This window comes from Lepidothrix coronata, unplaced genomic scaffold (assembly GCF_001604755.1).
Source record: "Lepidothrix coronata isolate B3197 unplaced genomic scaffold, Lepidothrix_coronata-1.0 Scaffold65, whole genome shotgun sequence".
NCBI lineage: Eukaryota > Metazoa > Chordata > Aves > Passeriformes > Pipridae > Lepidothrix > Lepidothrix coronata.
In genome coordinates, this window is record NW_016690245.1 from 3,784,324 (window position 1) to 3,796,622 (window position 12,299).

A 12,299-nucleotide genomic window follows, 5' to 3' on the forward strand; every position below is an offset into this window, starting at 1 on the left:
AATTGCACTGAGTGAGGACACCTAGAATTTATTCCCAGGAGCTCTCTTCATTGGGATCTAGGTTCAAGTTTAGCGTTTATATACTGATTATAGTGTTAATTTCATTTTTGGCTTTAAAAACCAAAAGAACAAGGAATACTGGACTAAATTCCCAGTTATCACATACAACTTGACAATGTTCTCTCCTGTCACACATCACAAAAGAACTGGACTCTACAGTCTTTTAAGTGCACTTCCATTGCTTGCATGTCTGAGTTGGTTTGCATGATATACAGCTTCTAAACATTTTGTATATGTGCCACATGTGTTAAGTTATAGTCACTACACATATATTCTCATCTGGAAACACCGTATGGGAGCAGAGTAACCTGGTTCTAATTTGCACCACCAAGTTCTGCCCTGGTATCTGAAAGAAGTCCTTGCCATAAGGCACTCTGTGACTGTTTCCCTCAGTTTTAGCCATGTAAAAGTTATATGCCTGGACAAAGACAGTTGTCTAGACTTCCTCTGCCAAAGTGTGTGGGGAAAAACCCACACCTAAGTAGCAGCTTGAGAGGCTAAAGTTTGTTTATACAACTACTTTAGTAAGAACCACAGGACACAAAGCGAAATCTCTCAGGAGATGTGTCTTTGCACTGACTACCATAAGTTAAAGCCAGACACATGAATGCCAAGACAAATCTCATACTCAAATGGTGTCAGATACTAGGCTGAATCGTAATTTCCAGAGTGCAGAATCTGGATAGCAAAGGTTTCCTTGTATAAAACAGCCTTACCTATAATTATCAAAATCAACAAAAGTTTTCATCGGTTCCACTATATCCTGCATAAAATAACTCTTGGTATAGATGCAGGGCTAACAGGTAAGTTAGCAAAAAACAGCACAAAAAATCTCTTATCAGAAACTTCCTAGTTGATCTCCAATTAAAAAAAAAAAGAAGAAGAAAGGTGCTTTGTAGATGTGGATGCATTGTGCTTGTAGGTTGATAGTGTCAGTTCCTAGCACTACCCCATACATGCGTGAGTACACAATACAAATGTGGGTAGAGCTCCTCCCAAATCTTTGTTCGTGAAGCCTAGCCATGATGACCTGACACAATACAATTTCTACAGTCACATCTCCATTAGTACCACTATGACTAGCAGAAAGCTAGAACTATCACAAAGTTTTTGCGCTGTGCAATTCTATTGCTTAAATCTTTCTGATTTTACGGGACAGTTCCTGCCATGATTTTGACCTCAACTCTCCCATTCAACACCCAGGTACACTTCAGGAGTTATTCTGGGCCTTGGGCCCCTCCTAGCAGAACTTATTACTATGGATGTGAGTCACATCCAGCAACTGAATGATCCTGGACACTATTTACTAGAACATACATGGGCTATAAGCTTGCCACTTAAGAATTCAACTTAAATGCTCTAATTTTAGACAATCGACTGTTACTTAAGAGTTTCTGCACTGCTTGATTTTTGGACGACAAACAGTTGTGCAGAAACCCAGTCACATAGTTGAAGGCATGGGTGAGAAAAGCTTTCTACACCAAGATAAGTTGAACCTGGCAGAGAGACTGAGAAAGTGCCCAGGAGCTAAATGTTACTAAACTATATGATTACTGCATGTGACTAAGAAATAATCCTACTGTTTAAGAGAAAACTACAATGCAAAACATGGTCTAATTGGAAGCAACAGATTGGTGGAGTCACAGAAGTAAGCAGAAAGATCACTTTGTTACCAATACCTGCTCCTAGAATACATCAAAACCCCTCGTAGCTTTTATAGACTATTTTCTGCCCAATTAATTGAACAAAATATCTAAATTGATCTTACCCTTATGGAGAAAGATCATTATGCTCCATGAAAATGAAAGAAGGAATGACCGAGTAGCAGCTATTACGTGACCCTGATTTCTCTAAAATTGTCAAGTATAAAGCATGTAGATGCATATTATTTATGCACTGCATTTTCTTGAAGAAATTGTGCTTGTGCTTTTTCATGGGGAGACAAATTGTGAGAAAAACAAAGGCAAAAAGCGAGAAAGAAACTGGGGACTGAAGGAAAGTCTGCATCCTCAATTGCAATTTAGGCAAAATACAAAGTGCCTGTTGGTGGAGTCAAGAACACTGGAGCCCATTACCACTGTCAGAGTTAACTATGTTCTGTTGTTCAGAAGATTGAGCTTTGCCTTTAACAGTTTCACTTCTGCATGACCAAACTGAGGGGAATACAAGCTCTTCACAGCCACCTCTACCAGATCTAAACCTGTGGTGCAAGAATATACACACTCCTCAGAGTGATCCTTGGGGTAGCACATTCACCTGCCTAGAGCGTCCATCAGTGGACTGCAACAGGAGCTGGACCAAAGACCCAGCTGTGGGTAAAATTAGCTCTAGAGATACGCAGATTCCCTCTTTTAGCTAAACTGGAAGACAGTGAGTCAGAAATCACAGTTATGCCCAGAAGTGCCGCAGGAGGTCTCCAGGCTGTGTTTGCTCTGAAACACTGAGAGGCAGAGAAGCCCAGAGAATCCTATAAAAGTACTTTTCTTTAGCAGACGTACAGAGCTGAAAAGTCACTATGAAGAATCACAGGAGACACACTCATTTAAAATATCTATTGAAATTACAAATTAAACTCTTCAGTATGATTCAAAGTACAAAACACCACATTAAAAGGCATTCAACAGCTCTTTTATACATCACAGTGTTAGTGGCACAAAATGTACTTACATTTCAAATACATCAACAGAACTATTTTTACACTCGTCAAATACATTATTTATACATATGCATGACTCCTTCATGCTTATCCCTATACAAGTTTAAAATACATCATGATAAAATGATCAAGAAAGGTTCAGTTATGGACCACGTACCTGTACCTAATGTTCCTGAAATTCTTATAAGAGATACACAAATCAAAGCAATAATGAAGACCACAGGGCTCTAAACACAAACAGCATGCCTTACTTAGTATAAGTGCATTAGCAATTAAGCGCTGATACAGGCTTTTTTTATGTCCTTAATATCACTTATTAACAACCGTATTCTACTTGTTTTCCTCAGGCTTTCAGATTATGTATCTGAGATGTACAAACTTTGGTTTTTGAAAAAGCAAACCTGCACAAAGCTTTATGCATGCTGCACCTCACTGGGATAATGGCCTGCATTAAATACATTTATTCTTATACAGCAAAAGGTCTACAGATGAAATGCACAGAACTTAATTTTTATCTTCCTGGCCATAATATTTAAAAAAAAAAAAAAAGCACTTCATACTTTTCTGACCTATGAATGTTTTATCCCGTCAGCTCCACAAATGAGGGCTTTTTACTACTTTCGTCAGGAGATCAAATGTAAGCTGAGATTTGATCCAGTCAGCTGTTATTTGGGATTTTGCCTAATTCATAAACCAGAGTATTTGAGGAAAGATCATGCTATTTGGTATGTGAGGGAAAGTATCCCAAATTCTTGACATGCTAAAGTCAGTAGGAGGAGACTTCAGGATGACTGCCAACATGAATAAAACTGAAATAATAACATAAAACAATAGTAAGCTTTTATATATAACGTTCATCACAAACTCTTGAAGAGCTTCAAACCCAATTAATTTGCCCTCACAGCCCTCTTATGAAGTAGGCAAACATTGGTTCATTCATTAAAAGGACGGTTAAATTGAGATAAAAGGAGCTAAGTGACTTGTCCAATGTGGGGGAAAACCCAAAACTATCATCATTGAAGTTAATGTGGGCTGTGCTCCTGCTGTCTCTCTCTCAGGACTGACTTCAGCCCAACTAATGAATGGCAAGCCTAGGGACAACCACAGCCTCTGGAGTTGGGACTCAACACTCGCTAGACATGACACCACTTCATCCAGAACATGCAAATGAAGTACTGTCACAAACTCCATTAAAAACAGTATTTAAGAATGGGTCATTCGCTTAAGAGTTGGACTCGATGATTGTTGTGAGTCCCTTCCACCTCAGAATATTCTGTGATTCTGTGTGAATGCAAAACCCTAAATGATAGCATAACCATAAAAATGCAACAGAAATCATCTTGTGATACCTATTTTTCTGGTGAAAAATCTAAAAAGCCATAGCTGTTGTAATTTCATTTGAAAAGCAGCAGAAACAAACATTAACTTTTCCATGGCAGGGCATTTAAATGTCAGAGTTTAAAATAATGTATTTACAATTCAATTTCAGGGTATTTAATGTCACAGTATCAACATAAGCTGTAACATTAAAACACTTTGTATATAATACCTTACCACCAAAAGTTGCTACTTTGAAACCAAATAATCAGCATTACAAAAAATAAAATAATGACAACAAACAAAAAAATCCCATACAGATGGAATGACATTTAGCAAACCTGAAAAGACTAGGTATTTGTTAAATATATGTAGGCATATAGTCTATCCCAACAGCCAGGATGTGAAATAAGAGCTGCGTCATAAAAACCTCCAGTAGCAATTCAAGTGTGTTGAGATCAGAGATACACTAACATAGTTTTCCCATTATATATAATGTTACCTGTAAGCATCAATTATAAATTATTATTTAAAAAATATCTGTATTTGGAAAGGACATTTTTCTTTCCTTTTTGTTTTAAATTTGGAAATGCATTAATTTTGACATTGACTATTAACTGGCCACACAATACTCTGGGAAACAAGTTTTGCTGTATTGACACATAAAGGCTAAGAAAGGCATAGAGAAAAGAAACCGTATCATACCAGGACACTCTAATACTGTTCACAGGGCACTGAACCTCTACTGTTTACTATGACCCCAGTAGTACACATATGTGGTCATCAGAGTCACAGCCACAATACAGCAGAATCTCTTAGTGCCGCCAATTAGAAAATTAATAACCCATGAAGTCTTTACATCCTGTTGTCCAGGTTTTTCCTCTTCTCCAGTTAAACAGAATTACAGGGCCATGCAGGAAAGGCCACAAGCTTACCTGCTGGAAGCTGTCCTTCTCAGAATCCTTCACAGAAGGTTTTCTGCACAGTGAAGCTATGACTCAGGACAACCCAGGTGCTTGGCTTGGGATACCTCTGGGAGATGGACTGAGCTGATGTCAGAGCCAGAGGGAGATAAGCACTTCACTGCCTGCTGAACTCAGCAGTGCTTCAGACACGCTTAGGGGTTGGCAAACAGTGATCAAATCCACTACCCAGTCTTCACTACAGATATTTTTTAAGAACAAAGCAATTTTTAATAACAAATTCTAGACTACTAAAAATACTCAGGTAACAAAAGATCTTAACTGTGCATTGCCATAAACAATCTGAAGATATCACAAGGAGTTCATATTTGCTGGAAACCAGCTATCCTTTTTCTTCACATTTTAGTGGCTGAACTCATTAAAATCAAGCCAAATAAGTGAACTACGATAACCTCCAGCTCCTAGAGGTAAAATCTGTGGTTAGACACAGTTTGAATTAAAATAGCATTAAACCTAGAAGATGGGGGAGGAGAATAGTTTTATAAAAAGACAGTGGCCCTTTTCAAAACTGCGCCCTACAGTATTTTTATTAACAGATAGACTGTAAAACAAAAGCTAAAGAGTAATTTTTTATGCTTGAGCTATGAAAACACATTCCCAGTCTGTGACAGCAGACAGAAGTAGTTGCATTTAAGGGTCTTAAGACATTTTCAGTGTAAAGTTATTCTGGCTTCAAGATATCCATTCACCTCAGTACATTGCTGATGCACAGAATGATGATGACAAAAATGCAGTCAGACTTAAGTCCACAAGCCAGTTGAAAGAATGTTTTCCTTCAGTACTACAGATATACACATTGTTTCAGGTGCTTCATATTTCATGGCAAGAAGTTATCAGTCAAATTCTTGTAGGCTTTAAAATCAAAGCAAAATGGTTTTCAATAAAATATTTCTAAAGAGAAACCACAATGAGGCAGCATGTTGGCTAGCACACTTTACTACCCTGAAAACACAGCACTGAATACTGCAAAACTATCAAGTGATTATTTTTCAAATAAAACCTTATTTTGTTACAGTATTGTTATTAGCACAATACACCACATATACAATATTAACTCTGAAATGGGCTAAGTAGTTTAAATGTAAAGTAGAACTTCCACATATATCCCAGGCATTTTAGTATTACAGGGATAATTATACAGGGATAACCATGATGTATTTTTATATTTAAAAGGGAAGATTCATTGATAACCCAAGAGTCTACTAAATATTAAAGTTAGTCCTGTATTTTTAAATAATTGCCCTAAAGACAGAAGCAATATATCCTGAACTTCCAAAATATTTCAATAGCACAGCTATTTACACATTTGGTTTAAATAGGATTATATATATATATATATATATCTATGTATCTATAAAAAGATTAAGATACCTGGATTAGAAGTTATGTAGCCCTATAAGTGTAGCAGAACCCTAAACAACAGCAAAAAATAACAATTCAGAAAAACACTAGTGGTCCAGTGGTAATCAATACCATCAATGAATTTTTAAAAGAACCTTGATTAGATAGCAGGTTTGTGTCACTACTCAACCTTACAGCCTCATCAATTAATTTTAAAATGTAGCTTTTAATCAAATGAATTTCTTATAAGACTTGACAAAATTTGTGGAAGGCAGCAGGATGAACTTTGTCCCTCTAACCCTCCCCAAATTTCAAGAAAGGCATAGGATGGCCTATATGCACCTTACTAATTTTATTATACTTGGAAGAATAGGTACTAGAAAGGACATTGTGATGGTTTGAACAAAAACAATGTGTAATAAACATAATAAAGTCACACTAAGTTGACTATCTGATATAAATGATAGGCAACTTAAATATATACAGGAATAAGACACCAAATCTGGAAGCGAACAGATATGCAGAAGTTTATATTTGTCTGCTTTTTCAGCTTGTTTTGCTGATGTTGTTCAGTACAGTTCCCAGTCCACTAGCAGGGCAGCACCAACTTTTTGCATTATTTTTAGCAGTATCACCTCTTGATTTCAGGTGATACCACCCAGGTCCGTGGTCTCCCTTTAGCACCACACTTGCCTTCTGTTACCCTCCTTGTCTATTATCAAGTGATCTATATAACAGTGGTAACAACAGTTCCTGGAACCAAGACTGTGTGTCAATGAAAAGCAGAATGGGGCAAGTAAGGCTACAGCAATGTAAGTGCAGAGAGAAACATAACAGCACAATAAAATAAAAACACATGTCGTGATGAGTCCAATCTTTTCCCAGTCTAGGTAGGTAGAGGGTCATCATCTCCTTTATTACATTTGCACTTGCAGCACAGAACAAATGGTGTAGCAAGCAGAAGGAAAGGGGAGGCCACCAAAAGTAGAAGACCAAATCCTGCAAAAATTCCTACCACCTGCAAGAAAAAGGGATAACATTGCATCAGGAATAGCATTGCCCAGATTCTGTGCCTGCTGACACCAGTGTATCATCAGTGTCTGTCAAAAAGACCTCAGCAAACGCCATTGACCTTACCAGAGCCAGGACTCGCTCCTGGTGTACACTGCAGTCAGCTCCCGCGGCCAGTAAATGCGAGGGAGTGCAGAATGTTCATGTTTCATGGCTCCAGCCAGAACCACTACACACAACTCAGTTCCATCATAAAATGATGCAGATGGCTATTTGCCTTTTTGAGTTTTCCTATACCTCAAACAACTAATGAAGCAAATCACCTCTCAAAAGCTTAGGAATTTCAGTCACAGATTAAAAACACTACAGATTATAGGAGGACTTTGCACATGCAATGGCTTTCTGCAGTCAGACCTAAGCTCATTCTGCTGCTTCAGGGGACAAGACCTAACTCTTTCTAAAAGCATTTTTTCATTGACATTTATTAGTTGCCCTCTTCCAGCATGGGAAGAGGACCACAGACTTACCCATCCTGTCAGTGTGCCAAACTAATAACTCCTACAAAGTTGAAATTTGGAAAATTATTTAGAAAAACATTCAAGTTGAGGTTCATTGCCTGAGAAAGTTCCCCATTTGCCATAGGCAGCTGTAAGAGTGATGCTGCAACAATATGCCCACAAATTATTTGAGAAAATAATTTAGATTTATTCACATAAGAGTGCCTGCGAATAATTTTGAATAATGAAGGCAGGAGTGAAATGCTAATTTCATAGCAAAACCTCACAACAGAAGGCAAAATGAAATTAAGAGTGCAGCATTCATTAAGAATTCTTCTAAGTCAGCGCTAGATATGGCACTCCAATTAGCTGGCAAATATTTAATTGGCCATGGTATAGATGGGACAATCCACTACCACTTTTGCTGGCCACGGGCAATTTCGCATTTTGATTACCTTGCACATCGTTTTGCCATCACTCCACTCCGGGAATTCTGGCAGGGTGAGAGGGCCAGGTGCCTGCAGGAGATGGCGCTGTGGGACAGCGCTCACCATCCCTGGCTCCGGCACTCCTGGATTCTGGCTGTCCAGGGATATGCAGCTCGAACCTCATTGCCCTAACAATTTTAATTCTTCCCAAGAGCAATTTCTTTTTCAGCTTCAGAGGTGGGCACGTTTCATAACTCTTTTTTTTTTTTTTTGGTGGCGCTGACAATTGGCTGCAACTTCCATTTACTAATCTTCGCATTATTTCTCACAGATATAAACCAAAGCTAAATTCTCATCTTTAAAAAAACAGGAGCTGCAACTATTGCTGTGTTGCTTTTTGGAGTCAGCATGTCTCTGTCTAGCTCTTTGCAGTGCAGGCTGAGTGCAGTGGTCAGACAGAGCCAAGCTAGAAGTGAGCAATTCAATGGACCAGACTGACTACTGGTAATTAAATATCTATTTACACCTTCCTTTCAGCCTCAATATGCCATCAAAAAAAATCATCAAGTTTCATTTTTGTTTGTTGTATTGGTTTTCTTTTTGTTTGGTTGGGGTTTTGTAGGGGATTTTTGGGGTGTGCGTGTGTGGTTTTCATTTGTTTATTTTTAAATAAAACTGACTGCTGAGTATTACTTATTTATTTTCTACTTGGTTGTTCGCCTTCTGAAGACATTGCTGCCTTATTCAGCATCAAGTCATTTCCTCTGGCCAAAACCAATATTTTTTTAAACCCACAAACAACAAATCAAAGGCTGACCTCAATTTACTTTGGGTAAATCTAAGAATAAACAACTTAGTCAAAGAAACTTAACATAAGGAAACAATTGCAGTGTTGATTTGGCTTTAGTGGGTTCAGCAGAATTATATCCTGACTGCTAGAGAATGATCACTTCCTTTCTCAACAATGACTTGATCAAACATACCGTGTATTAAACATATTTGCACAAACCGCTGTGGCTTAGAACAGATTCCAACTATCAGATTAATTGCTTCATATTACAGGTGTATCAAGTAAGCTTAATGTACCCATACACTTCCTAAGATACCAATGGCTAAGCCAAGCAAAACCCAGTCCATAGCTCAGTCACTCAGTGGTGCATGTGAAAGGAGAGGGGTGAGACCTTTTTGTTTCAGTTTAGCTGTTTGTCCAGACTTGAGGGTTATTCTATAGACTTGGGGTTTATGCTCAAATGAAAAGAAATCCGTACTTCAAGAAAAGTACTTCATCTCAAGTTACGGTAGCTTTTTACAGGCACACAGTTTAGGAAGAGATGACTCAGATACACTGTATCTCTGAAGTGACTGTAAAGGCAGTAGATTGGAGCAAATCACACATTAGCATTTATACTGCATTCCTGCTCAGTCCAGCCACACTGAATCTAGACTACAAGAGCTATTCCCACACTCTTTGCAACTGTCAATTTTAATCTGTATTTGAAACTACTGATAAGCTTTCAGGGTTACTTTCTATTCAACCTACACGAATGAGTCAAATGGAGTCCATAGCAAGATATGGACTGTATTCAGGCTAATTCCTTTCTAGTTCTGGATCCGAACCTAAAGATCCCTCGCAAGATGAGCTTTCATGTTAACAATATGGATGGTGGCAACCTAGTTTGTCCTCCAGGTTCAGTAAGAACATATCAGGGCTGGCACTAAAGTGGCTCTGCAAATGTACCTTTCCACGTTCTCAGTGGCTTTTTGTCAAGGAGCGTCCTCTCTTCAAGAACTAATTGTTCCTCTCCAAGCTACTGCCCTCTTTAAATCTGCTATGAAAATCAGTTACCATTTAGCACAGAACTTCACCCTAAGGTGTAAAATGAGTAAAACAAACAAAGACACTATGACAGCAGTAGACCTATACAGAGCTTTTAAAGATCTGAGCTTTACCTGTGTCCTGTGCCAGATAACAGATGCCCTGGAGTGACCCAGCTTGTTTCGACAAGGTCCCTTGTCATAATGTATAAGGAGAAAATCATCCTACAAAATATTAAATGAGAAGGTAGGCAATAAACAGAAATTCGTCAAGTTACAAAATACCATATCCTAAGAACCTAAAACTAGGAATTGAATAGGAAGATAATAGCAGGCGGATATGGCCAGGTCTAACCTTTCCAAAGCACTTTTTTTACAGTTATAGATATATAGGCTCTCAAGCTGCATATTTAAATGTTAGCATGGAGTTTAGCAAGAATATCCAAGAAGATAAGCTGACTATTGCATATATTTTACATTCACAGAGAAAGAACAAAGGAAAATGAATACTTGTACTGCAAAATTCCCAAAGTTGATTCCTTTCACTAGTTAAAGAATAGAAGAAAGACAATACAGACTTTTGAGATATTATGTCCCTATCAGTCCTGTCATCCTCACACAAACCAGCCAAGACAGCAGGCTTAGTACCAAGGGAATGCTGCTTTTTGTCTGAGCATGTGAGAAGCCTGTGACTTGAGGACTGTTATTAAGGTATTCAAATGGGACAACCACAGGATTTGAGTCGTCAGAGTAGCTTTCGGGAACCTAACTTCCTTTGCTATTGTTAACAATGCTGTAAAGTAAAACTGATAACATGGAAACAGATGTTGTATATACTCTGATCCTTGGGCATGATAACAGGCTGATTTAAAAAAATATAAACAAATGACAGCAACAGCTTATAGACGATAAATTCCTCGTGTTGGGAGAGTATTGTGTTCTTTTTCCTGTGTCAGATCTATTTCTTAGTCTCACAGAATACAATGAATGGTAAACAAATCTGACTGTTACTGACACACCAAATCTAGTTTATCTGTTAAAACTTCCTCAGACTAATAGCATTGCTACATTCATCCCTGTATCTCCTTCAAGAAGGGCACCACTGAAAAATAAGTACTGAAGAAAAAGCAACGCCCCTCCTCCATGTTAGTTGCCATATATAGATTGTAAACAGATTATTCTCATAAAATTTTACTTTTTAATAATTATTTACTGACACACACACAGAGCAAATGCTAAAGTCACACAGGTCAGACAAGTAAAACAGAGCATATAAATTCCATCAAATTTCCAGCAACAGTTCTGGTGGGTTGTGGCCAAAAGCTAGTAAGCTATTATTTAATTCACTAAAGAGACAGCCACATGCCAAAGCAATGAACTTCTAGGCTTCTGAGAGCCAGAGTGCATGGCATATACTCACATCAAGAGATTCCAGACAGTACCAGCAAAAGGCATGTTTGCAATTCTTACACATCATTTGGGCACAGCCTTCATCTCTTTCAATGTAAACTTTACACTTTGGACAGCGTTTGATTGGAGCGTTGTCATCTTCCATTTTAAAAACTGAACTGTGGGAGAGAGTGAGAAATCAGTAAGATATGTGGCCATGTCAGTTTAGAGAAGACCATCTAAGAACTGTGCTACAAAAGTAAGCCTGTTTTTTTGTTAAAAAAAAAAAAAAAAGAGAGAATTTACTAGAGATTCAAGTATTAAACTGAATTTTATTATTCAGATATTTTGGCTATACACTATTTTTGAAACATATCTCTGGAAAAGATGTTTAACGACTACAATGTCTACATAAATGTTAGGATATTTTCTTTACCACATATTTTCCAACTGTTTTTGTTATCTAGTGATACTAATAGATATTTCTCCTGGAATGTAGCAGATGAGCAGCTAGGTCACATCTAAATGTTTTGTGCCTCTAGGTCATTTTCCTTTTTTCTCCCTTCTTTCTCAGAAAAGGGAACAATCCCTTGATTGCACAATAAGACCAGACCATATTCCTTTGGATTGGGTACCACAGGTGTCCCCTCTTATAGTGAGTAGAACACACAGCAATGTTGAAACACTGGAAGAACATTTATTTCCCTTGGGGAGCTTTCTACTGTACGCAGGTTTTATGCACACTAATAACTAAAATGTACCTTAAGAAATGACAATTCCTGCAGCAACCGCCAGTGGAGAT

General features: G+C 38.0%; 1 protein-coding gene across 8 annotated transcripts in view; it reads right to left on the reverse strand.

Moving 5' to 3' along the window:
• Nucleotides 1-2,598: 2,598 nt before the first annotated feature.
• RNF144A (ring finger protein 144A) overlaps nucleotides 2,599-12,299 on the reverse strand; it is a 68,468-nt gene continuing 58,767 nt past the window's right edge. For all 8 annotated transcript variants that reach the window (XM_017818129.1, XM_017818125.1, XM_017818123.1 and 5 more), the window contains 3 exons: nucleotides 11,529-11,676; nucleotides 10,244-10,333; nucleotides 2,599-7,375 (listed from right to left, as the gene is read on the reverse strand). In XM_017818129.1, coding sequence (XP_017673618.1) covers nucleotides 7,244-7,375; nucleotides 10,244-10,333; nucleotides 11,529-11,676 — 370 coding nt within the window. In that variant the 3' untranslated portion in view covers nucleotides 2,599-7,243. The remainder of the gene's footprint in view (nucleotides 7,376-10,243; nucleotides 10,334-11,528; nucleotides 11,677-12,299) is intronic.